A 27,641-nucleotide genomic window follows, 5' to 3' on the forward strand; every position below is an offset into this window, starting at 1 on the left:
CCTGAGCAGAAAGAATAGAGACCCTGCCCTAGACAGCTCCAGCGCTTCCTTCTGTGGCCCCGTCCTCTGCTGGTCGTCTACGTAGCTACCCACCGTGGTGTGAGAGCGTAAGCAGGAGCTTCTAATTCAGAATCTTCTCCTCTGACCCATCATACAAGTCCACATGATTGAAGATCGATCAATTTCCTCCAGAATACAGCCTCTGCTGGTCTCAGAATTCGTGGGTGTGTAGGGGAGACGGAAGCTCCTTGTTTTCACTGTGTGCCAGCCATCAGGAGTAAGCACGGTGAGAATGGCTCTAGCCTGTCTTGGCAAAGGTCAACACTCCATGGAGTGGCGCCTTGATGATGAGTAAGGGCAGGGTAGTGGGTGCTGGGGTGTTACCTCCCAGTCCCCCTCAGGACCCAGGCACGCACTCCTTGGGAGTGTTGGCTGCCGAGGGATCACCCCAAAGTCCCTCTAGGAACTTCCTGTCATGGGCAGCCAGCACCCTGTGGCTGGCTGATGCAGGGGTTCAAATTAATGGCTACAGTGCTTCAATTTGAGGCATTTTAAAAATGTTTACTTTGAGGGCCGGCGCTGGGATGTAATGGATTAAATGCATCCCATATGGCCACCAGTTCAAGTCCCAGCCCGTCTACTTCCTATCCAGCTCTCTCATGATGTGCCTAGGAAAGCAGCAGAAGATGGCCCGGCCGGCGCCGCGGCTCACTAGGCTAATCTTCCACCTAGCGGCTGGCACACCGGGTTCTAGTCCCGGTCGGGGCGCCGGATTCTTTCCCGGTTGCCCCCTTTCCAGGCCAGCTCTCTGCTGTGGCCAGGGAGTGCAGTGGAGGATGGCCCAAGTGCTTGGGCCCTGCACCCCATGGGAGACCAGGAGAAGCACCTGGCTCCTGCCATCGGATCAGTGCAGTGCACTGGCTGCAGCGGCTGTTGGAGGGTGAACCAACGGCAAAGGAAGACCTTTCTCTCTGTTTCTCTCTTTCTCGCTGTCCACTCTGCCTGTCAAAAAAAAAAAAAAAATATATGGCCCAATTCCTTGGGCCTCTGTATCCCCATGGGAGACCCAGATAAAGCTCCTGGCTCCTGACTTCAGCCTGGCCCAGATCTGGCTGATGTGTCATTTGGGTAGTGAACCAATGGATGGAAGATACACACACTCTCTCTCTCTCTCTCTCTGTCTCCATTTCCCTCTGTAACTTTGTCTTTCAAATAAATAAATACGTCTTTAAAAAATGTTTATTTTAATCTACTTGAAAGGCATACCAACAAAGAAACATAGATCTTCCACCTGCTGGCTCACTTCCCAAAAGCCCACGATAGTCAGGGCTGGGCCAGGCTGAAGCTGAAGTCCAGAAACTCTATCTGTGGCTCCCAAGCAGGTGGCAGGGACCCAAGCGCTTGCATCATCAGCTGCAGCCTCCAAGTTGCATTAGGAGGAGACTGGATTAGAGGCAGAGTATCCGGGACCAGCACTAGCATTCCAATACAGGATGCTGGCATCCTGAGGAGCGACTTGATCCACTGCACCATAGCACTGGCCCCTGGGACAGTTGTGAAGGGGCATCCCAGCTTCAGAGCTTCTGGGGGTCAGGGGAGGCCTGTGCTGCAGCCTGCATGTGCTGCATGTGGGTCAGTCTCCCTCCACTTACTGAGGCTCTCTCCACTCCCTTTCAAGGGCAGAGGGAACCTGGCGTGGAAGCCTCACGGCCTCCATATCTGTTTCCAGGAAGCCCACACTAGATGGGAGGCTGTCTTGAAAAATAGCCAACGTGGAACCAGCAAGACTTTATCGTGGTAGTGGATCCCAGTGCTCTTCATGAACTTTAGTGTTCTTGTCATTCAGTCGGTCAGTGGTTCATTCAAGTTCTATCAGTTGTGTACCCACTCCACGTAAAATACTTCCGCTTTGGCTAGGGATGGAAGTATTTTGGAATCAAGATTAATTTCACGACAGTGTTTCTTCTAATGGATACTGACAACCTCTTCCATGGCTCAGAGCAAATGGCACAGGACAGAGAAGTCTGTACGTCTTCGACTGTATTTTCCCTTCCTATGACCAACTGTGTCCAGTGATGTTTTGCAAATCTAGCTCCTCCTGGCTGTGAGCTGTTTCAGGAGTAAGTAGAGAAAGCAGTTAAGACTTTACCCAGACCCCGATCTTCCAGTTGTGCTCTCTGCGATTTTACTTCTTTAAGCAATGGGAGGTAGAAAGCAAACTCAAAAGAGCTGCCCAGTGATGGCAGAGCAGTTGGATTTCCTGGATCACAGTTCCTTCCCCGGCCTGTAGAAGCTATGCAAGGAGGAAGCGCCATGCTTTATGATGAGAGTGCTGAAGGTTCAGCAAGCCTTCCTTTTCTTATGGAAAACAGAGCAACCTGCTCCTACACACCACTGTAAGGACAGGCCAGGTGACCTCACTCCTTCCATGGCTGTATATTTTTTTTATTTTTATTTTTATTTTTTTTTATTTATTTTTTGACAGGCAGAGTGGACAGTGAGAGAGAGAGACAGAGAGAAAGGTCTTCCTTTGCCGTTGGTTCACCCTCCAATGGCCGCCGTGGCCGGTGCGCTGCAGCCGGCACACCACACTGATCCGATGGCAGGAGCCAGGAGCCAGGTGCTTTTCCTGGTCTCCCATGGGGTGCAGGGCCCAAGCACCTGGGCCATCCTCCACTGCACTCCCGGGCCACAGCAGAGAGCTGGCCTGGAAGAGGGGCAACCGGGACAGAATCCGGCGCCCCGACCGGGACTAGAACGTGGTGTGCCGGTGCCGCAAGGCGGAGGATTAGCCTAGTGAGCCGCGGTGCCGGCCCCATGGCTGTATATTTTGCAAAGCTCCTGCCCAGGAACTTTGGGATTAAAAATGGATAGCCATTTCAATATGCATCATTTGCTGTGTGATCACGTCAACTTTCAGTTAGTGCCCTCAAGACCTCCTACAGTCAGGATTCTGATTGTTGCTCTGCCTGCAAAAGGAGGGCCCACTTTACAAAAGTTTGCTCCACTTGTGCCTGCTGGAGTTCTACTTCAAGAACGCATGAACTGGCATCGAGGGCCCGTGTGCCCCTGCTGGAGTCAGCCACAGGCTGTGATGGTGTCAGAATCCCCGACTCCATTCCTGCTGGGCTGCTCCATCCTCACCCCGACTCCGGCTCCTCCTGTCCCGTAGCATCCTTGCAGGCAACACCGAGGTGATCCTCGTCAACATTGCTCTCCCTTTGCTGGGTGTGCACCACCTCCTGTTCCAAGTGAAAGCCATTTCTTAGCTCCTGCTTGTGTTTAGCTCCTTCCATTTTCCTCACTGTGAGCAGTGAGCTCGTGCAGGGTGTGTGTAGGGGGCTTGTGCACTTGTGTATATGGGCAGATGCGTGTGCTCATGACCATGCATTCAGAATTCTTCCTAAGGGAGGTGACACTAGCAAAACTCACTGGACCTATCACTTCATCTAAAGGCAAATTTGCCCACCCCTTGGTTCATCCTCTGCCACTTCATGTGTGTTTTGCATCTACAAAGGTGACCTGCAGAGGGTCAGAGCCACCTTGGTGTGGGACAGTCATCTGTGGTCACACATTCATAAAGGAACAGTGGGAAGTAGGGAGAGGGGTGACGCCCTTTTCCCAGAATGCAGGACTTTTATTTCAGTCTTTGCAGTTGCAATAGTGGACATTAATCAATTCATTAAATGCAATGTCCGTTGGGAGCCAACTTAGAGCATTTCCCAAGGCCCAAAGAAATGCCGTGTGAGAGATTCTCTCAGCTCAGTTAGTCCCCAAATAGGTGATGTGGAGGGAGACTCCAGGCAGAAATAATCAGTGGGTGAGAATATGAACTATTTCCCTGACCTGTAGGTGACAAACACCCTGTACTTCTGCCCCACGTGCTTCGGTTTTCCTCCACTGCTCCTTTCTGTCGTTGGGGGAAAATCCAGTGCGTTATCTGGGACAATGCTGCCCATTTTCTCGGCAGAGCCAGCTGCTGACATGGCATCTCTCCCTCATGTGCAGGGCCCTGTGACCCAGCAGACAGCGGAAGAGGAACTGCCAGGGCTCCCCAGGCCTGCCCTGTGAGAGCAGTTGAGCTCCCCAGGACCCTGGTTCTGCTGATGAACTAGGGGAGGGAGGGAGCCTTAGCACACATTCAGGATGCACGACTGGAATTATCTCCAGTACATCAGGATCTTCTTTTTCCCATTACTTCCTCCTTAATGATTTTATTTTTCAAAAGATTTGTCTATTTATGTATGCCTTTTAAAGGCAGAGAGACAGAGAGAGGGAGAAACAGGAGAGAGCGTGAGAGATCTTCCATCCTCTGGTTCACTCGCCAAGTCCCTCCAACAGCCAAGGCTGGGCCAGGAACTCCATCTGGGTCACCCACACAGGTGGCCCTCGGGCCATTTTCTGCTGCCTTCCAGGCACATTAGCAAGAAACTGGATTGGAAGCACAACAGCCAGGACTCGAAACAGCCCTGCACTGTTAGATGCTGGTGTTCCAAGTGGTGGCTTAGCCCCTGAGCCCCAGGGCTGCTCCCCTTAATGGTTTTAAATCAGACCTTAATTTCTCTAGCAGGACAGTCTCCCAGGAAAGCCATCAGGGTTATCCCCCACTGGGTTCTGAGACAAGGACAAGGGAAATAAGAGCAGGTGCAGGAGCCTGGGGGCAGCCTGCTCCTGGAGAATGACAGTGTTTATTATTATTTAAATGACAGTAGGGTCCCCTCCATCCTCCTCAGACCTCATTCATCCGTTCTCTCCCTCTCTCCCCTCAACCCCGTGCTCCTCTGCACTCCAGGAGGAAGAACGATGAAAACATAACCCTGGAGACTGTGTGTCACGACCCCAAGCTCGCCTACCATGGATTCCTTCTGGAAGATTCTGCCTCTCCAAAGTGTATCATGAAAGAAAAGAAGGTGTTTGGGGAGACTTTCTTCATGTGTTCCTGCAGCACTGACGAGTGCAATGACCACATCATCTTCTCTGAGGGTGAGTTTCAGCCTCGCTGTGTGCAGGCCTGGAGGCCAGCTGTCCCTCTGCGGGGCCGCCACCATTCTCCTGGTGGCAGAAGGCATATGGAGCAGCAGGGCTGGTTATGCCCTCACCAAATCTCGCTCGCCAGAGCCGGTGTTGTCATTTGCCTTTGGCGGACAGTGCCTTTCTCCTAGAGCAGTGGGTCTCGAAGTGCAGCCCCCCGGGGCAGAGGCATCAGCATCCCCTGGGAACCTGTTAGCAATGCAGTGCAGATTCTCAGGCCCCACCCCAGACCCGCTGGATCAGCAGCTCTGGAGGAATGGGGAGGGCCTGGTGATCAGTGTCATTACAAGCCCTGTAGGTGGTTCTGATTCTGCCCAAATTGGGAAACCACCCCTTTGGAGGGGCGCCAACAGGTCCTGGAGGGGGACTTGAAATGAACTCAGGTTTTGCATCCATGTTCCTAGGATCTGTCTAAAGGGCACAGAGGAAAAAAATGCAGTGGGAAAATAAGGAGCCAGCGTTTCCCCCGTGGAGCCAGGGGAAGTGTAGGTGGTGGCCTATGTCTCTGAAGTTCAGCGTTCACTCAGCTTCCAGGAGGGCGCACACCACACCCATCTCCATTGCAAAACCTTCTCAGGGGCTTTCATCGCACAAGTGCATATCCCTTGTCAAAACTGAAACGGGCACAGGGTGTAAAAATGAAAAAGGAAAACGCATTTCCTTGTCCGCTCATCCTTACCTGGTTGACACTTGGCTGCGTGCATGTGTGTCTCTATCCTTCACAGTCTCTCTCCCCACATCCTCCCTGTCTCCTTCCTTCAAAGTCTCTCTCCCCACACCTCCCCTTCTCCCTCTTCCCTCCTTAACCCGTGTGTTCAGCCATCCATCTTTCAATGCAAATATTTGATCATACTATATCTTTACAACACTTTTTCATTCAACCACTTTATACTTCCTTCTAGTACTTAGAGATACACTGCACATCTTCTAATTATCGTTCAGTTATATAACAATAACCTAATAAATACAATGTAATGAATAGAATAATATGTTTTATCTTCCATGACTAATGTAACCATTCCCCTGCTGGTGGGTTATTTAGGTTTTCCACTTAGTGCTTTATTGAATATGTTTGTTTAAAAAATAATCTTGTGTTTATGCGAATTTCCGCAAGGTGGGTGGCTAGGAGTGAAATTCCTGGATCCAACGTCATGCACATTTCAAATATGGAGAACCACTGCCAAGTTGTTCTGTTCTGCAAAGGGACGTATGAGTGCCAGAGTCCCCCCGAACCATCTCCAACACTAAAGGCAAATCTGTCTTTTAACTTCGCCAAAACGATGTCGCCTTGCTTTTAGGCATGTAGATTCAGAGTGGGGAAAGTTAGACTGAAATAGGTCTGATTCAATGAAAAGAATCCGTGCAAAACACAGGACCGTGTTTGCACGCCGGCCTTGTTCCTGCTCGTGTTGCCGCTGAGTGAGTGGGGTGTTCCCGTGTTCCGTGTGTGGCACGCAGCAGCCGACACATCTGACGCTCTCTTTTCCTGTGTCCGTCACCTGCTGCTGGCACTGTCCCCCCCTGCCCAGCTCCCCACCCATGCAGCTTCTCAGGGCGTTGAAAGCAGGTGTGCCTCCTCTTTCGGCACAACTTTGCAAAATCCCTCCTCCTTCCTACCCCCTCGTCCTGTAAGCATCCTATTTCTTTGATATTCCCTGTGTGACTTGTGTGACTTGAAGATGTGACTAGATAAAGTCATGCTGAAGAATGGTGACCCTTGCTCTCCTGGGGTGACTTGTCAACTTTATCTAGTAGTTCACCTCCCAAAAGAAGGCCCGGGCATGTGTGCAGCCGGGTATGCAAGGTGCTGTCCATCTGTCTACTGGATTGTCCGCAGTAGAAGAATGTATTTCACCCCAAGGACACATGTTGATAAGTGGTCTGCAAGTGTGATGTTTCTTTATCTACTGACACTTTCATGACTCCGGTTTTTGCGTGTTTCAACTCAGGTGACAACCGTGGGCGTCCATTCACATTTTTCCTCTTATTCATTAGCGGACGAATATTTCCTTCCTTCTTAGGCAGAGTCATCAGCACACTGGCATTTCTCATTATAACTCGGGAAACCCCACACAGCCAGTGACTCAGGTGTCTGGGTGATTCCGGAAACTTCTGGAGTGTCCTGCAGTGGGTGGGAGGGGGGGCGTTTGCCATTTGAACCTCTCTCTGCTCTGCAGTGGAATCTCCCCCCCCCCACAGGAAACAGCACGTTTTAGGTGCAACATTTTGGGTTCCATTTTTCCTCCTACTGCCACCACCTCTTTTTTTATACCAAGAAATGAAGTCTCCTAAAGCAGTCTTGGTTTCCCCACTCCAAGTCAAACCAGGTAGCAGACCTGAAGATGGGGAGTTAGAGTGTGCTTGCACTATTTATTTATTTATTTATTTAAAAGGCAGAGTTACAGAGAGGCAGAAGCAGAGAGAGAGAGAGAGAGAGAGAGAGAGAGAGAGAGAATTCTTCGATCCGATCCACTGGTTCACTCCCCAGATGGCTGCAACAGCTGGAGCTGTGCCGATTCAAAGCCTGGAGCCAGGAGTTTCTTCCGGGTCTCCCATGTGGGTATAAGGGCCCAAGGACTTGGGCCATCTTCCACTGCTTTCCCAGGCCATGGCAGAGAGCTGGATTGGAAGTGGAGCAGCTGGGTCTCAAACTGGCGTCCATGTGGGATGCCGGCACTGCATGTAGTGGCTTTACCCGTTAGGCCACAGTGCCAGCCCCTATTGTGTTGTTCTTAGGACAGCACTCTGTTCTCCCTGCCAGGTTTCCAATCTGCAGCCACGCCAGGGATGGCAGCCACTCACACCTTCTGCTTGTCTTCAGTGTGTTAAGGAAGCAAAGTTGAGCCCCACGTGTGCTTTGGAAGTGCAGCTCTTCACGATCAGGGCGACTGTCAGTGAGAGCTGATGCTCAGAGTAAACCAACTGCTGTGTGCAGCGCTGTCCACACCTTCCTGGCCATGACCTCATGTCATCCACTGGCCACCCCAGGGGCACCTGCTATGAACATCCCTTCTCTTCATCTGGGATCAAGCAATTAGGTGGTGATAGAACTCAGATTTGTAATGGGCTGTGTATGGCACCAATTGGGAGGCAGGCCAGTCAGCCTGCCTGCCTGCTTCTCCTCCTCCTCCTCCTCCGCTCTCTCCCTCCCTCCTTCCCTCACCCCCTTCTTTCCTTCCCTCCCTCCCTTCCTTCCGTCTCCCCTCCCTCTCTTCCCTCTTTTTACTTCCTTCTTTTTCTCTCTGTCTCCCGACCTGTGCCTGTCTTTCTAAACAGATGATCTATGCACACTGTAAAATAGTCCAATGCTACAAAACAGGGTGCATTGAGAAGTAAGCCTTCCTTCCATTGTGTCTCCCGATCTCCATGTCCCTGGTGGCGGTCATTACCAGTTGATCACGCAACCTTTCCAGGGGATGTCTCTGGAGAGAATTATGCGTGAATCCAGAATGTGGTAGAGCACAATGCTGAGGCTTTTAAAAGTCTGACGCCTTGACATTTACTTTACAGAAAGTGAAATTCACCCATTTGAGAAGTGAAGCCTGCTGACTTGTGACAGGTGTATATAGCTGTGTGGCCACAGGCGTGCTGGGGACTGGATGCAGCACTTACAACCTGACCGCCCCTTTGCAGTCAACACCAGGGAGTTATTATTCTTAGTCTCAAATGTTGTTTATTTTCTTCCTGTAGTTTGTGAACTTCCAATTCAAATACTCTGGACCCAGGCTCGGATGACAGGGAATACCGAAACCAGTGTTAAAGCTCTCTAGCCTGGGCTTTCTCGGCCACTCCACGTGGCTTCTTGGTGAGGCCTGGCAGACGGTGACGGTGCAGTGGGGCCCACAGCCTGCCTACCACCACTCCTTCCTGGCTTTTGGAGGTCAGCTTTTGGCGATGGCTCGTACACCTTGGGTCCTGGTCATCTTGTCCAAGTGCATTTCTTTCCCCACCGGAGAAATCTAGAGCAAATGCAGGGAAGATGCGCCGAGCCGATCCTCACAGGGTTTAGCACGGGAGTGAGGTCGGTACATCCAGTTGCGAATGAGGAAGAGGAGGGAAGAGAGGCGCACAGAAGTCAGGTGACCTGCTGTCAGTCTTCAGCAGGGACCGCGGGTCGCTGTCTACGCTACACTCTCCACTCAGCGTTGCTTCCTCGTCTTGGGTTTCAGACCTGCCTTCCAAGGGCATTAGCAGGGGCCACGCGGCATTGCGAGAGAAGGGGTCAGGGCAGCTCTCCCTCACGTGCTGGTGTACTGAGTTCCTTAGAAGCTGTGGTTTGCGGAGAGGTGTTGCTAACCCTTGTTCTAGAACAGAAGCATGGAAGAGGCCCTGCTTTCAACCAGCTGCCCACTCTTAACCCCTGAAATGCCCCAAGGGGCATCTGGTGCCTGGTGGTTCCCAACTCCCAGAGGGCCCAGGAGCACTGTCGAGGAGCAGCGGAAATGAGGCCAGGGACAATCTCATGCCTGTCCCGTCCCTGAAGGTTCTCTCTTGCCAAAAGATGTCAGAGCCGATCTCTGCACTCACCAGAATTTCACTGCAAAGCGAGGATGTTTGGGTTGATCGTGGCGGATGGCCTGGTGACAGCAGCCCATCAGACAAGACCTGACAGGCAGCAGGACTGAAGCCAGTGTCACAGTGTCACAGTGCGGGAGAGGAAGGAACTCCGAAGGCTGCCCTGTGGGCTTGCAGAGGATGGACTTGCTTTGCAAAGCAAAGCGAACCTGGAAGACTCAGCCCCCAGCTGTATGCATTTCAGAGTTGGTTTCCAGGCACACTGAGGACAGTGGACTTGCAGAGCCCTGGGTATGGAGCTGATTTCAGCCGTTCAGTGAGCGAGAGCCGCAGGCAGGCTTTCTAGATGGCAGACCTCTTTCCCAGCCGCTCAGCTCCGCCCCTCGGGGCTGGTGACCGGACACCGGCATGCTTCAGTCCCCTTGCCTGGAAAATGGAAATAAAATGGGGATGGAAGATGTTACTGTGAGGATGAGATCGAGTCATACATGCAAAGTGCTCACGAGCGTGCCTCGCACTGTCTGGCTGCTGTTAACGTTATGTGGGCTTGGTACAGGGGGCTGAGCCTGGTGCCTGTCTGGACCCTGAGGTCTGGCCCAGCATGGAGGGTTCGCCGCGGAGCTCTGGCCGCAGTGTGTGTTCCAGCCCCATGTCCAGACCCTGAGGCTGGGCCCCGCAGGCTTTCGGAGGGGCTTGCTTTGTTTGACTTCCCGCCCTGTCTGCCTTCTCTTTTCTCTCCACACGCCTTCTCAGAGGCCTCGGGAGCCTGCTGAGTCCAGGACTGGTAATCAAAGCCAGCCACACCCCTGGCATTGTTGGATAATATTACAAATTAGGCACGCTGTTCCTGTTTTGACGCAGAGTCACAGCAGGAAGCAGCTAAATAAAACTGGAAAGCTCACAAGAGCCTTCCAGATCAGTGATTAGGGAAATCGCAGTCCATGCTTGCCCTGGGGATGCTTTCTGTTCCCCAGCCGAAAGCTTGCTTGGGGCCGCGTGGCCTTCCTTTGACTGGCCGCCACTGACGGATTGGCACTGGTGACGGGTGCTGGGTGTAGGGATTCAAGGAGGTGGTGCTGGGGGGAGCCGTGCACGGTGGCTGGCACACAGAGGGGCCTCCTGTCTTACCCTGCGTGAGCAGCCCACTCTATGCCAAGCTCTGCACTTCTACAGCTCAGTCAGGCCAGCATCACTACCGAGCTTGGTAGAAGTGCACACCTCCACACCCGTGCCTCACAGGGTCCTCAGTGGTTGGCACACTGGAGTACGAGAAACCCGCACGTGCACGCACCCGGCTGGGGAGATGGGAGTCTTGTTAACTTTGTGCAAGTAGCTCTCTGGGCTGACAGGTCCAAGAGGAATACCTTCCGTGTGGAGCAATGTTACTTAGAAATGACCTAAGTATACTTCACTCAGTGCATCCGTGCACTGGGGTCATTTTCAGCCGCTATGTGAAAATTCGTTTGCAGAGAAGTCAACATGGATCTACATACAGAGATCAGAGGACCTTCTTGGTGAACATTTCTCTTGATTCCATAATGCTCATGTTAGCTTATCTGTGGGCTTGTCCCCTAATATTCTCTAAAGCCAAAAGACATTCAGGAAGGTTTCCAAGATGTGTTTTAAAGATCCTGATCTGAACTGGATACAGACAGCTCTGGAGACATCATGCCATTGGCCTTAAGAAGCGTGGGGCTGACACAGTTTGTTTCTCGGCTGTTTGTTATGATCGTCTGCAGGAGCTGGATCCATGGAAGGCCAGAGAGGACCCAAGGAGGGCATACCTCTCAGCCCCTTCCAGCACCCCAGTGATTGGCTCCCTGGCTATCATACTTTTCCTCCTTGGAACTAAACTGATTATTCTAGAAAATGGCAGGCAATGCTGTGGCCTTGTAGGAAAGGGAGTTAGCACTGGACTCAAGTCTTAGATGTTCAACAGTTTGCTTGCAAGGCTGGAGGCCCACGCCCGCCTTAGCTGAAGTGCAGCAAGGTGGCCTCAAGCCCAGGGACCCCGCCGTGGAAACTCACGGATCATAGTAGTGACCATTGCTGCCCTGGATTGAAGCCCTCTGTGGGTGTGCTCACCTGTGCCAGCCACTTGCAGGTGTGTCATTTTGTTTCCTTGAGTCATAACTTTTCTATGCTGAAATGAAACCCATGGAATGAACTCATCCCAAGGCTTGACAAAGAAATGGGTCTCCCAGGACTACTGGGGATTTCCCAAGAGCTCACAGTTGGCTCCCCACATTCTGCCCACAGGAGAACCATACAGAAATCAGAGTCTCTTCCCTTCTTCCAGGAATGCCCTCCCTCCCGTGTTCCCATATCAGCCTCACACACACAGGAGGCTTTGCACACAAGAGGCTGTCTGAACTGTTCACTGAACAGCAGCCCAGGCTCACCCTTGAGCAAGTCCTTGGCAAAAAGCACAACCTGAGGCTAACCCTGTCCCCCTGTCTCTGAGAATCGATGCTTGCAAGTGACGGCCCGTGGGATACTCGTCTTCCAGTAGACAACATAGGAGAGAGTAAGAGCGTGATCTTCCGTGCGAGAGGACCTGGCGTCCCCACTCTGCCTGTCCTTGGGTGAATGACTTCACTTCATTTTCCCTATTGAAAAATGGGCATCGAAACAATAACGACCCTAAATAGGGTTTTGAAGAGGATTTGTTTATGTAACTTGGTGCCCAGCACCGAGCACGTGTTCAAAATGGCACTCTTGTCCCAGCAGACTTGGATGTCTCCCCTTTGAGGTTAGCCCGGTACCAACACCATGTGCTCCCCCGCTCCTGGGCCTGTGCGTACTTAGGTGTGGTGCAGCCCTGTGAATCAAAGGGATGTGTTCACTGAATAGAAGGCTGCTGGGGAGCTGCTCCCTGCATGAGGAAGCCGGGAGAAGTCCTTCCAGCAATCCATCTTGGAAAGATCGCTCTCCCCCTGAGGACCCGTTTGCTTCTGGTCTTGCGGACACTTGGAGGCATCTGGAACAGAGGTCAGCAAGCTGCTTTGATGAAGGCCTTGAGCACTCATGTGTTCAGCTCTGTAGGGTGTGGAGTCCGTGGTGCAGCCAGCTCTGCTCTGCTCTTGAAGCAGCCACACAGAGGATGTGAGTGGAGGGATGTGGCCGTGTTGATGCAGTTTCATTCACGGAGCAGGTGCCAGGCCAGCCCTGATGGAGACAAGGAAATGAGAATGTTTACGGATTTCCCAGTTCAACACTATCACTAAAGCTGAGTCAAACCCAGTCTTGCTTCACACACGCATGTTGTACACAACTACCTCCCTTGCTTACCTGTCTCCTCACCTTGATACTTCATTTGTCATAATTCCAGCTCCTGTTTTGACTTTTCCACTGTGTCTGTTTGTCAAGATCTGTAGTGGTTTTGGTCCTTTTTTTTTCTTTATATGGAATAGGACAGGACTCTAAATAATAAATGCATTAGTTGCATGTAGCTAGCTTAGAAGCCACTTCTGACTCCAAGTTCAACCTACGCGGTTCAGTAGGAATGGAGAAATACACGGTGCCCGGGTGGTGTGTGTCGCTGAGCTGTGAGCTCTGTGGCTTTACAAGTTAGTGTGGGGGTGCAGCTCTCTAACCTGAGATGTTGAAAGAAGTGGGGAGAGGAAGACTTCTCTAGCGACAGTCTCATTCCCTGCTCTCTCGTTGTTGTAGAATTTCTTTAAAATGAAAACAGCCTCTTTGGTTTGCAAGCTCGACCAACCCTGGCAGGAAGACAAATGATTTTTTTACAGTATCAGACACGCGGTTTCCTGTCTATGTTTAACTCGCTAGCAGAACATCTCAGCCAGCTGGTTCCCTCTGGGCCCATTGTGACCTTAATGACGTGGCCTCAGGCCATCCAGCGAGCCCATTCTGTGTGCTGGTCACAGGCCCGAGTGCTTTATTGACCGGCATTGCTGACGGAGAGTAAGGGAAGACTTTGGCATGCAGTCCCCGCTCTCCCAAACCTCATCTAGTGTTTGTGCAGCTCCAGTATCAGGGAGCTGGCTTCTTAGGGGGGAACTCTTCGTTCTTGCCTGAAAGACATGAGACGAATAAATGGTGCTCCGGCAGCTCTGGAGGCGTCTGGTCCTGCTGCCGTTGAACCGTACACTTCCTTCTCAGAATAGCTGCTGGCCAGCTGTGCCTTTTCGTTTCGAAAGAAACAAACCAGATTTACTTCCCGATCTAAATGCAGAAGGCAAAAATAAAGAAAGAAAGAAAGAAATGGAACTATGGTTGAGAAAAGTCGAGGAAGAGAATTGTGGATTTAAGGCCCAAGTCTGGTCGCGGGGAAATCATTATTTGAGGTGAGGCCTCCTTCGCAGCTGAGGGAGGCTTGGGTTAGCACGCTCTGAATCTGGCCACGTGCCCACGTGTGGCCAAGGGAACAAAGACCGTGCGTGCCAGAGAGCACTGTGACTCAGCCCAGTGAAGCGTAGAATGTGTGTGAAAAGGCGGAAGATAGAGCCACTTGGCTTTTGTAGATTTTTCTCTTTTTTTTGCCATAAGCAGCAAAGTAAACAAGGATGTGCTGAGGCCAGTTGTGGTCCCTGGTAGAGAACTTTGAGCCCCACTCTGAGTCATGGCACATGTCCACACTGTGGACACAGACTGTCTCCAGATCCGTCCACTGGGTGCCAGGCCCAGGAGCAGTGCGTCCCTCAGGCTGACTTAGGCTTGGTGATGCTGCTGCAGTCTCATGTCTCTCTGTGTCCGCCCATGAGTCTGGACAGATGGGGTCGACCGAGCTGTGCTCTGCGCGGGTCCCATTGTCCCCTCAGGGGAAAGCACACCGGGAGCCAGCTGAGCACTGGGAAGCTGACTTTATCCCCACCCATGACGGAGTCCAGAGGCCGCGATAGTTCCGTTTGGACATCTGGTTGCTTGACCTCTGGCAAGTCTCCTCTGATCCTAAATCACTTCTCCACGTTGCTAATTATGTGGAATCTCAATTTTAGCAGCAGTAATTATGCATATCTAAAAAAATAGTGCTAACTTTAAAGAAAGAATTCTTGTTTGCTTTTCTACTTAATAACTACACACACGTACACAAAGTACTTCAAAAAGTCCCTGAGAAAATGTAATTAAAAATAGATCTACTCTGCAGCAAAATATTTAGAAATCTATGCATAGTTGTTCCATTATCTGCATTTTTATGAACTTTTTGAAGATCCCTCATCGCATGGATTTTAAAAATGTTTTGCACCAAAATAAACTTTTAAAAATTCAGGTTTCCCGGAAAATTTTGAAATGCTTTCATTCACGTTCTTCTTGCCTTGTTGGGGGATTTCCTGGGTTCCAGGGTCAAGAACAATTGATCCAAAATTTAATCATTAAAATTCCTTGCATCTCCAGGCTCCAGCCTATTCGAAATCCGTGCTTCTCCCGCCAGGCTGCTGTCTGATGTTCTCAGCCTCGGCTGCACATTGGAAACACCTGAAGAGCTTTAAAACCCACTCATTAACTGGGTCTTATTCCTGCAGTTTCGGACTTCATTGGTCTGGGGCCTGGTATCAGGATTTTTTTTTTCTTATTCTCCAGGATATTCCACCATGCAGCCAGCACTGGGAGCCACTAGACTCAAAACAGTGTGTTCTGCCAAACCTTTTTATATTCTCCATCGTGTTCCGCATAGAACCTGGACAGGGACAGTAACAATTAGAGAATGGCAAACACCACAGGAAGTAGGCGAAACGCAGCTGTCTGAGGCTAGAGGAGAAAAACAAACAACTAAACACCTGTGTCACCCCATCCCAAGCAGTCGCGGGATTCTTTCATTTAGAATATTGTGTTTTTTATAGTTTACAAGCACTTACTCCAGACAAGTCCAAGGGCCTCGCTGGGACTAGGCATCTGAGGTTTCAGAAATGATTAAATTACACATTACTGAGACCTGCGGCGTGACTGAAAGGTGGGATGGCAAGGGGTGCATGGTTTTAGCAGGTGAAGATCCTTGGGGGCGTGGGGGAGCTACAGAAAACTCCAGTTCAGGTGCTCAGCCAGGAGAGATGGGGGCTCTGGTGGCGTGAAGACCGCACGTGTCCAGTCTGCTTGGTGGACGAGATGCCGGATTACCAGGGAGGAAGCTGCTAGCTGCTTCCAGGTTTCCTGAACACACAAAGAGCCTGTAGACAGCACAAGACGTTTATCCAGACACGTGGCCAGAGCTGAATTACAGAGTCAGGGCAGGTGGAGATCCTAACAAAACCCAAACTCAGGATACTGGAACACAGAGAGGAAAGGAAAAAAATAAATAAATAAACCAAACCTCCTCCGAAGAACACGGCAGGCTGCAGGCTCTGGCCGTGGAGTGACAGTGGGGTCATTATTTCCTGGTCCGTCTTGACACCTTTCAGGGATCTGGTTGTGTTGGACTTCCTGTGAAGTCCCAGGGGCAGAAGCAGCAGGAATCGCCATCCCCCAGGAGGAACGTGAGGGCTGAAAAGCACAGGACTGAGCCGGCAAGTGTAAGATCAGACACAGGTCCAGGTGCGGACAGCACTTCTCAGATGGCTGGCTTGACAGCTGTCCTGGTGGTTAGGACTGGGCGGGTTTAGGGGTGTGTCAAGGTCATTCTGAAATCAGCATGCTTTGGCTGAAAGAATCAACAAAATCAAAACAGAGAAACAAACCATTGGTAGTCTCACTCCACGTGTATTGGAAGAGGGGGTGAGGGTCTCAGGGTCTTCTTTGCCAGAGACTGAATTCTGAGCATTGTGGCCGGGTCCAAAGGAACACACCATCAGCAATCTTGAATAACAAGCGTGGCTTCAGAGTAGATCTCTCTATACTAAGAGAAAAGAATCTAGCCTGTATGCTAGGGAGGAAGATTCTAGGGTAGGATAACTGTCACATTTCAGGATCTGATAGATACATCTTTTGAAAAGTAATTGAAGCAAACAGGGCTGTTCAGCTGGAAAAAGAAAGGACTTCATAATCCCGATGTTTAGACTGTCCCCCTAGCACCACAGTTTTATATACTGGAATTAGATGATTGCAGAGGATTTGGGTCCCTGCGCTGTTAACATTTCAGGCAGAAGTTTTACCTCCATTTCTCAGGAATATTCCAGAAGAGGTTGTCGTGCTGGATTAGATTAAGTGTAAGGCTCTTCTTTTTCGGGGAGGGCAGTAAGACAGAGCCCATACAAAGGAGACTGGAATCGGGTGGCAGAGGTGGGGACAGCTTGGTTCTGAAGTGTGTGCCATTGGAGTAGAAAATCAGATGGACTGCAGAGAAGACTTCTGTCTTTTGGGGAAAAATGTTCTCGGTCTGTCCAGAATGTCCGACAGTACTGCCTGTGTTCTGGGAGCTAAAGGAAATTCTATCCTGCTGCTGTTTAATTACAATGATGTTTTTGCTGTTTGCCTGAATTTGTTTGCTGTTTATCGGGATGACGAATGGGGAATCATATCTCATTCTGCACTCCTCCACCAGTTAATTGAATAAAAACTTCTTATGGGCCATTTACTCAGTGGGCTGGTACTGAGTACAATAGTGCCAGAGCTTTGCAAATAATTCCACTAGGGAGTTTCTTTGCAAGAAGGAAGCGTTTCTCTGAGAGCACCAAGAAACTTATTCTGTTGTTGCTTATAGCAGTCCTTCTGAGACTTGGTGTCTGAAGGAGCCACCTAGGGAACCTTTATTTTTATTTCATATATATCTATATATCTACATATATATATATATATATATATATATATATAAGTTGAAGGGCTGAATGACAGAGACAAACAGATTGAGATATCTTCCACCTGCTGATTCACTCCCCAAGTGTCCAAAACAGCCAGGGGTGGGCCACGTCCAAACCAGGATCCTGGAACTCACTGTGGGTTTCCCACGTAAGTGGCAGGGACCCAGGTCCTAGCACCAGCACTGCTGCCTCGCAGGGTGAGTATTAACAGGAAGCTTAAATTGGGAGTCGAGGAGGCAGAACTCGAACACAGGCCCTCTGATATTGCATGCGGGCATGTGCGGGCGTGTGTGTGTGTGTGTGTGTGTGTGTGAATATCCTCACTTGGTGTCTGCCTGTTATGTGTGTGTATATATACACATTTCATTTTATATTCAGATTTCCTTAGAGCTCTGGTGCATTGTGAATCCAGTCAAGAACTGTACATTAGCTGGTGCCACGGCTTGCTAGGCTAATCCTCCGCCTTGCGGCGCCAGCACACTGGGTTCTAGTCCCGGTCGGGGCGCCGGATTCTGTCCCGGTTGCCCCTCTTCCAGGCCAGCTCTCTGCTGTGGCCCGGGAGTGCAGTGGAGGATGGCCCAAGTCCTTGGGCCCTGCACTCCATGGGAGACCAGGAGAAGCACCTGGCTCCTGCCATCGGATCAGCACGGTGCGCTGGCCGCAGCGCACCGGCCACGGCGGCCATTGGAGGGTGAACCAATGGCAAAAAGGAAGACCTTTCTCTCTGTCTCTCTCTCTCTCACTGTCCACTCTGCCTGTCAAAAAAAAAAAAAAAAAGAATTCTGTTTATGGTAGGAGAATTTTCATATATGATTCTGCAAAAATCATTTCTGCCATGTATATTCAGCCTTATTGACACCAAGAAAACTATCCAAGCTCACTTATATGACAAAAGTATTTTTAAAACCCTGAGCAGGTTGACTGTGAAAGTCAGCAGCAGTGGGCACTGTGGAAGGGAAGGGTCTGTGGCTGTGTTGGAGACCATGAAGCGACTTCTGAGCGAATGCAAAGTTCACCTGACCAGTGAAAGCATATTCGCCTTGTCATAACTCACTAAGCTGGACATTTGTTTTGTGTTTTATTTTTGGATGAAAATTTCTTTTTACAATAGAGAAGTCAGGGTAATAGAGGCAATACTTTGCTCCTGGAGTAAGCCTATTATTTCAGAAACCCTTGGGAGAAAGGAAAGGGGGAGGGGAACTAACTTTTTTTGAGTCCCTACTATGTGCCAGAAGCTGCAACCACATGACCTTGTTTGATATTGAGGCTCCCCTGTCTGAGTCTTAGTCTCCTTGTCAGGGCAGGGAATCAGGAATCAGGTGACTGCTGTATCGGGCACATAGCTGACAAGTGGGGCCCTGCTCCCCCAGCTCTTGACAGCTCCTTTCCACACCACCCAGAGCTGTCTCCCCAGCAGTGACCCAGAGGCCGTTATCCACTTCATGATCCCCAACCATGTGTGTTCTGCAGAGAGAGGCCACACTTAGTTACAAACAAGAGGCCTCTTACAAATGTCTGAGCTTTACGAAATACATATTTGTTAAAGCAAATGCCAGATTCCTTGAGGGGAGGTATTCCCTAAAGATAAAGGTTAGTATGCAAAAACCAAAAATGGACTGGGGTGTGGTACAGCGAGTTAAGCTGCAGTTTGCAATGCTGGCATATCATAGCCAAGTGCCAGGAGTCGGCTGCTCTGCTTCCCGTCCGGCTTCCCACTAATGCACCTGGGAAAGCAGCGGCAGATGGTCCAGGTACTTAGGCTGCTGTCACCCATGTGGGAGACCTGGCTGGTAGCTTCAATCTGGCTCCACCCTGGCTGTTGTAGCCACTTGGGGAGTGAACCAGCTCATATTTCTCTCTCTCTCTCTCACTCTCGCTCTCACTCTCGCTCTTGCTCTTTCTCTCTCTCAGTATGTCTCTCTCTCACTTTCTCTTCCATCTACCCTCCCTTCCTGTCACTCTACCATTCAAATAAATAAATTTGTATTTTTTTTAAAAATACAAATTGATAAGAAAACCTCAAGGGGAAATCTCATGGTGTACTTGCCTCTGGAGTGATGGCAAAGGAGACAGTCTTCTTAATGGGGGCATGTACACACACACATTACACACACACACACAGAGGAGGCAGTTCAGACGGGTCATCCTAGCCTCTTTCAAGTACGTTGTTAGGCTCAAAGCTGAGCCTGGTTTCTAAAAGGAACTTAAAACTGAACCTCTCTAATTCATGATTTCAGAATAACTTCCCCTGGTACAATAGACATTCAGTGAAGGGCATTCTGGTTTAAAAAAAGAAAAAGCCAAGTAGGCTAGTTTTTGTGTTTCCTTGCTAGAGAACCGATCAGCATAGATGAATTTCAGAGATGGGCTCCTACTTTAATATTTGGAACAGTGTGGTAATTTCTCCACTCAGTAAAGGAGTTTGGGGCAGAAATGAAACATGTCCTAAGATCCGGACTTATCCTACCAATAGAAAGGAACATGGTGGGAAGTGTTCTGCCCACCTCGGTGCGTTGTTGAGCCGGTGAACATCCCATAATAGCCAGGAGATTACGGTGAAGACTCTGAGCTCTCACCACGGAGATGTTCACATGCTGGTGTGCTCTGCCGAAGCAGCAGAATGTATAGGCAGCTGGCCAAGATCCAGAGAAGGAAATGGTGCCAAAGAGAGAGAGACTGAAGGGAAGACAGATCTTCCTGCCTCAGGGCCTTACGTTAATTACAACATTAAGAGGACAACATTCACTTATTTAGCACCTACTGGGGAGACTTTACTTAGCAAGAGTGCTTACTTACTAAGTAAACAGGAGTGTTGTCAAAGCAAAGGAGGGTCAGAATCCCCCGTTGTAAAATGGAGGTGATAACAGAACATGACTCACAGCATGGATGGGAAAATAGAGTGAAATGATGTTTATGAAATCATTTGGTGTGTAGCCCAATACAACCTCTGTATTAATGATCTAAGACAGTTCTGCATGGCCGGGATTGTGTCACACTGAACGAAAGCTCTGACAGAGTCCACAACTGCCGTGTGCCTTGTGGCACATAAAACGGGCAGATCTGCCATTGACACCGGTCAGTGCCTTCCCAGAGAAAGCTGCCAGTCTCAAGGCCTCTGTTCTCAGAAAGCCTGTGGTCGGCCAACGGTGCTTAAGTTTTTGGATGAGGGGGCATCAGAAAGTTCATGGAAGATGCGATTAAAAGATGTTTATTCTGGTACAGAAAATGTTGAACTCCATCCATGGCTTTTCATAATTTGCCTTTTCCATGAACTTCTTGAAGTTTGTGGGCATCCCGTGGGCTTCTTAAAGTCTGATGAATTCTGTGGCCCCTACTCAGAGTCAGTGATGTTTTTAAATGCATGAAGTTGAACACACAGTTCAAAGAAAACCAATTATATTGACATACAATGAGCAAATATTTTTAAAACTGAATTCATGATACAGTACTGTGTGTTTGTATAATAATTCTTTTAATAACAAAATCTAGCAACAGAGCTATAAAAATACATGAAATGTTTCAGGGATGAATATAAATAATGCCAAGACATCTATTAGACAGCTGTAGTTTGTCTTGGTGACCAAGTCATAGGAACAACTAATTCTAGGACATGTTACATTTTTAAGTTTAAAGAAAAGAAAGAAATGTAATTTTTGAGCAAAATTTAGAAGCACTGAATTCTATTCATGAACCCAGGATCCAAGTTGGCTATCATAGTTTACAGCCTCATTTTTTAGAAAGATGTATGCTTGTTTATATATGCATTTGAAAGGCACAGTTACAGAAAGAGAGAGAGAGAAAGAGAGAGGGAGAGAGAGAGAATATCTTTGACCTGCTGGTTCACTCACCCTTGGCTGGGATAGCCAGAATTGGGCCAAGCTGAAGCCAGGAGACTGGATCTCCATCTGGGTCTTCCACATGGATGGCAGGGGCCCAGGCACTTGGACCCTCCTCTTCTGCTTTCCTCAATGCAGTAACTGGGAGCTGGATTAGAGTAGCCAGGACGGGATCCAGCACTTCAGTATGGGGTGTGTGGAGTCAGAGCAGTGGCCTAGCCTGCTGCATCACAGCACTGGCTCCCTTGAGTGTCAGGGTTTTTGTTGATTTTTGATATGAACCTTGGAGAAATTCCATCCTAATTATATCTAGTTTGATGTTACATAGCAAGAAACTATTCCTGGAAGTTTGCAAGGATATCACTTGTGTCTTTTTTTTTTTTTTATTTATCTTTTTTTTTTTATTTATCTTTTTTTTTTTTTTTTTTGACAGGCAGAGTGGACAGTGAGAGAGAGAGACAGAGAGAAAGGTCTTCCTTTGCTGTTGGTTCACCCTCCAATGGCCGCCACGGCCGGCGGGCTGTGGCCGGCGCACCGCGCTGATCCGATGGCAGGAGCCAGGTGCTTCTCCTGGTCTCCCATGGGGTGCAGGGCCCAAGGACTTGGGCCATCCTCCACTGCACTCCCGGGCCACAGCAGAGAGCTGGCCTGGAAGAGGGGCAACCAGGACAGAATCCGGCGCCCCGACCGGGACTAGAACCTGGTGTGCCGGCGCGGCTAGGCGGAGGATTAGCCTAGTGAGCCGCGGCGCCGGCCTCAATTGTGTCTTGAGCCCCACTGTGTGCCAGGTCCTGGGATAGGCTCTAAGAAAAGGTTGTTGAACTCTTGCTCATGGAAGGTGGTTTCTTCTAAGACAGGAATAGACCCATATTTTCAGGGACACTTCTCAATGGTAGGTCTCAGTTAAGAACCCAGAGGAATTGTCCACACACTCAGAGTACCCCTCAGATGCATTATCCAAGAATCACTGATAACCCTTAGTACACACTCAGGCCAGCTCCCAGTAAGGCAAACCAGCTTATCAAGTTGGAAGCTTAGGAAAAGTCAATGTTACTTGGCTGTCACCAATGTGAAGTTTAGAGACCCTTGTCCTGGGTTGAGGAGCTCTGTCCAGTCAAAGCTCTCCCCACCTGTCAGCTTTGCTATTGCAGATCTGGTCGTGGGCAGTTACTTAAACTGTCTGATCTTTAGCTTTTTTACCTATAAAACAGGATTTAAGACCGTAGCAGTTTCTACCTTAGCGGGATTATTTGTTGCAAGCCAGGTACACACTAATTGTTCTGGGGGATGCTAAAAGAAGTACTTCCGGTTTCTAAGTAAAGAAGTACTTCCTGTTGATCTCTAAGTAATGGAGAAGCATTTCCTGTGGGTGTCTAAGTAATGGAGATGCACACTTGGCCCTGCACCTCCCACTGGTGGTTTTCCTAGTAGCAGCCCCAAGGGTTAATACTGCGAGAGGGTGTGGGTGGCTCCTGTTTATATAAAACCACATCCGCAAGCTTCCTTCCAGGCAGGGCTGCTTTTGTTAGGGGTTTTTACTCCTCTTTGAAGTTCTGAGATTGACAGATGCTATTCAATAATCTCCCCCCACCCTCCCCAAGCACACAGGCACCAAGAGTTGTTACATGTAGGCTTTCAAAAAGAAATCACCGGAAATTTGAAGGGAAAGTAAAATTAGGTTTCTGACATTGAACCAGAGATTTCTAGAATTTTCTCCAGTCAGTACCACACCTGAACATCAGGGCATTTCTGTTGTTGTGTTTGCCTTAGTCTGAAAGGAATAGAAATGAGCCAGGAAGATACTCATATATGGCCAGGAATTATAAAATAAATATACCAGTGATAAATGAACAGTTCATTTGGCTGTTTTAAGGAGTTGGAGACACAGCTAAGTAAGTATGCTGTTAATGTTTAAAATTTTCTAATTTCATTTCCTCATATGTGAGAGATTATTCACATTGGAACAAAGAAGTGAAGTCTGTCCAGATTCTTATACTGTATTCCAAGTTATTAAAATAATAACTGTAGGACTGAGGTGTGCAAGAGTTTTCTCTCCAAGGCCAGAGAGCAAATACCCTGGGTTTTCTGGGCCAGATATGGATCTTTATTTCATGAACCTCTTTGGGTTTTTAAACAATGCTTCAAATTAAAAAAAAAAATTCTTAGAGCACAGGGCTGTACACAGCCATGGGCTGTAATTTGCCACACCTTACTCTAGAATCTAAGAAATGAGAGTAATAGAATTCCACAACCATAACCTTCATTAAACTTCTACAATAAAAATGTGCTGATTACCACCAGGTACTGCTTCCTGCATCAGATGCAGGGTTCGTCACTATGATCCAAGTAGTCCCGGCCACTCACTGTATAGCGCTTACTTTGTCACCAGAGAAAATCAGATAAACAAATGATTGATAATTGCAAGGCATTTAATGTAGTTACAGACGTGGAAAATTGAACCAAATTGAACAAGCAAACCCATTCTATGAAGAATAGAGGTGGAGCTCCATGGAGGAAACACTGGGATCAGCTGTTGCCTCTGGGCAGTATTTTGTCTGTGCCCTTTTTGCCTTCCAAGTTCACTCTTTGCTGCACACTGGGGACAGTCCATATGTCTCCACAAGAGCGTTCTTTTTTCTTTTGTGTTTGATTTTGTTTTTAATTTTATCTATTGAGTTTTATTCATTTGAGAGGCAGAGAAAGTCCCCGTGTATTGGTTCCCTTCCCAGATGACCAAAACATTGGGGAGTCTGCAGGGCTGAAGTTGGAGACCATGAACTTCAAGTAGTGCTCCAAGTGGGTGGCAGGGACCCAAGTACTTGAGCCACCATCTGCTGCTTCCCAGGATGCACGTTAGCCGGAAAGCAGAATCGGGAGCAGAACGAGGGCTGGAACCCAAGGACCCTGGTGTCAGATGAGGGCACTGCTAAGTTGTGGGATTTGAGGGTTGGAAGAAGGCGAGGAGGCAGTTAAAGTAGAAAAGACTTAATTTTAGAGGGGACAGAGTAGGGATGGATAAAGAGAGGGGGATCTGAGCCTGCCCAGACAGAGGGCAGGAGGTTTGAAGCCAAACTTAGCTCTGTGTGAGCAGCAGGCAGAGTCCCTTCCTAAACTGCTTGGTGGGGGAGGTGCAGATAAAGTGGGTGGGCGACATGCAAAAGGTGCCTTGGTGGAGTTTACCGGGCATTGTCTTAGTTTGGAATGTCCCAGGTGCGGGGGCTTTCCCCTGCAGTAAACATTCCACTCACCTCTAGTTCTCTGTCCGCACCCAGTGGCATGATGGGCTGGATCAGGCCTCCTGTGGCCTAGTAAGTTCTAACAGGCACTCCAACTGGCATCCTAACAAGTAGGCAAAAATGCCCCCTTCTGGGATTGCCTTGTCCCACGGACACTTCTGCCTCCAGACCTGCCTGTCTTATTCTAATCTAAGCCTCACAGTGTAAGATTTTGTGCTTTCAAGGGTTACTCACCCAATTCTACCCCTTTTCCTATTGTTTTTAAAAATATTAATGAATCATTTCCATAGCAATGATGTTTGTCCCTTGGTTGCTAAGGTTTAGATGTTTTGTGATTACTTCTCAAGTCTACTTGGGACTTCAGATTTTCATCCAGAATATGTAGTCCGTGGAAATCAACTTTCCACTTAGACTTGCCCTAAGCACAGGTGGTAAATCCTCTTGGACATTCCACAGGGAGAGGTGCTAGCTGTCTTTCTCACTGTGCTTGTTACGGTGGTGTCAAACCCACGTGGCTGACAAGGCCCCTTTGGAAGATGATGATAATCCCTACTCCTCTGGGACAACATTCTCACTCCCTTTCCTTTTGGCTCCAATACCCACTGAAGGTGGAAGTTGCCAACTGAATAATCCCAATCCTGTCTCTGACTTGAATCTGTTTCCGTGCCACCTACCCAACCTTTCCTGTCTGTTCCCCAGGGCAGAGCAATGCTGGGAGAATTGTTCCCCTCAGGTAGATCCAATATTCTTTCTCCTTAACATAAACTCCTTCACCCATCATTGACTTTGCTCTCCTCAGAGACCACCAAAAAGGCAGCCCTTGTCCCGTGCCTTCTGTGTTCTGCTAAGCTTGTCCACACTCCACCAACATAGACTGCTTCACACAGTTAGCTCCCACCCAAGATTTCCACATATAAGGGGATGTCCAAAAGTTCATGGAAAGTGGGATTAAAAGGTAAGCTTATTTTGGTCAAAAACTTGAAAATGCATGCATATCAGGAATATCCATAAAGTTAATGAAAATGCTTATTATGAAAAAAATGCATTGACCTCAATTGTTTTGCACCAGAATAAATTTAATCTTTAAAAATTATTTGAAAGGAAGAATTTATTTATTTATTTATTTAAAGAGGGAGAGACAAAAATAGAGAGTGGGAGAGAGAGGCTCTTCCATCTGCTGGTTTACTTCCCAGTGAATTGATTTCAAAATCCAGGGCTGCTGGGGCTGGCGCTGTGGCACAGTGCATTAAAGCCCCGGCCTGCAGTGCCAGCCTCCCATATGGGTGCCAGTTCAAGCCCCAGCTGCTCCTTTTCCAATCCAGCTCCCTGCCATGGCCTGGGAAAGTGGCGGAAGATGGCCCAAGTCTTTGGGCCCATAAACCCACATGGGAGACCCGGAATAAGCTCCTGGCTCCTGGCTTTGGATTGGCATTGCGGCCATTGAGGGAGTGAACCAGCGGATGGAAGATCTCTCTCTCTCTCTCTCTCTCTCTCTGCCTCTCCTTCTCACTCTATAACTCTGACTTTCAAATAAATAAATAAACCTTTAAAAAAAAATCCAGGGCTGGGACAGACTGAAGCCAGGATCCAGGAACTCCATCCAGGTCTCTGACATGGGAGTTAAGGACCCAAGCACTTGGGCTGTCTTCCACTCTCTTCCCATGTGCATTGGGAAGAAGTTGGATCCTAAGCAGAGCAGCTGAGACTTGAACCGGTGCTCCAATAAAGGATGCTAGCAAATACAAGAGGTGATTTAACCCACTATGTCACTATGCTGACCCCAAACTCATCTTTTCATTCCATTTGGCATGTACTATCTGAAGGATCCTTGTAATGCTAACCATTTGTACACATGCCCCAACCCCTCTCCTGGGTACTCTTTGAGGGCAGTGCCATGTCCGTGGTAGACACTCAGAGATACGTTTAACGCATGAATCTGGCTTCTGAGTAGGAAGCCTGCTTTTTTTTATTTTTTTAATTTTATTTATTTATTTATTTATTTATTTTGACAGGCAGAGTGGACAGTGAGAGAGAGAGACAGAGAGAAAGGTCTTCCTTTGCCATTGGTTTACCCTCCAATGGCCGCCGCACTGTGCTGATCCAATGGCAGGAGCCAGGTACTTCTCCTGGTCTCCCATGGGGTGCAGGGCCCAAGCACTTGGGCCATCCTCCACTGCACTCCCTGGCCACAGCAGAGAGCTGGCCTGGAAGAGGGGCAACCAGGACAGAATCCAGCGCCCCGACCGGGACTAGAACCCGGTGTGCTGGCGCTGCAAGCGGAGGATTAGCCTAGTGAGCCACAGCGCCGGCTGGAAGCCTGCTTTTAATGACTACCATCAAGGACAGAGGGTTGACACATGAAGTAATAGAAGTCTGGCATTCTTTCTCAGTGGAAACAGCCCAGCAAAGCTCTCATCGAAGTGCAACTGCTTTTCACTGTCTCTTGTCCACTGAATGTTTCTTCCAAAGAGGAAATTTGTTTAACCCAAGCCAATCAAAGCTAGCACATGAACTGAAGTGTAATGACCAAGACACTACAGTCAGATAGCTGATGTTAAACACTATGGCATAGCAGGTTAAACCTCCACCTGCAGCACCAGCATCCCAAATGGGTGCATTTGTCTCCCAGCTGTGCCACTTCCAATCCAGCTCTCTGTTAATAGCCTGGAAAAGCATCGGAGGATGGCCTAAGTGCTTGAGTCCCTGCACCCATGTGGGAGACCTAGAAGAAGCTCCTGGCTCCTGGCTCTGTCCATTGCTTCCATTTGGGGAATGAGTCAGCAGATGGAAGACCTCTCTCTCTTTCTCTCTCCCTCTCTCTCTGTTACTCTGATAGACAAATAAATTAATAAATCTTTAAAACAATAAAGACTTTTCAGCATCAGCTCACAGAACACGTGAGTGTTCTCAGTCAGACAATCCCTGCATGCTATGTTTAACTTTTCTCACTTCTGTAGCAATATTCCCATTGTTGCTACTAAATATTCTTTTTGTATGAATATACAGATTGCATACACATTGGAAAGTGGAATATTGGTTGGAAATAAGGTAGCCTACTTCCAAAGCCACCCTTTCCAGTGTCCTCTCCACACGGTACATGACCCCAGTGCTGATATTTCAGGATACCCTGACCAGAGCAGAGCAGGCTTCCAAACAGGAGCTTGGAAAAGAGCAGACTGTGGCAGAACTGTGGAAGTCTCTTTCTTTTTCTTTGTTGGAAAAATTTATTTTATGTGTTGAAAAGCAGAGTTACAGAGGCAGGGGCAGATCTTCCATCCACTGGTTCACTCACCAAATGGCTGCAACGACCAAGTCTGTGCCAAGTCGAA

At 48.9% G+C, this 27,641-nt stretch overlaps 1 protein-coding gene across 2 annotated transcripts in view; it reads left to right on the forward strand.

Annotated features, from left to right (window-relative positions):
• The window catches only part of TGFBR2 (transforming growth factor beta receptor 2), an 88,548-nt gene that overhangs the window by 38,838 nt on the left and 22,069 nt on the right, over positions 1 to 27,641 (forward strand). For both annotated transcript variants that reach the window (XM_070071692.1, NM_001177748.1), the window contains 1 exon segment: positions 4,793 to 4,983. In XM_070071692.1, coding sequence (XP_069927793.1) covers positions 4,793 to 4,983 — 191 coding nt within the window.

Source organism: Oryctolagus cuniculus, chromosome 4 (assembly GCF_964237555.1).
Source record: "Oryctolagus cuniculus chromosome 4, mOryCun1.1, whole genome shotgun sequence".
Lineage (NCBI taxonomy): Eukaryota > Metazoa > Chordata > Mammalia > Lagomorpha > Leporidae > Oryctolagus > Oryctolagus cuniculus.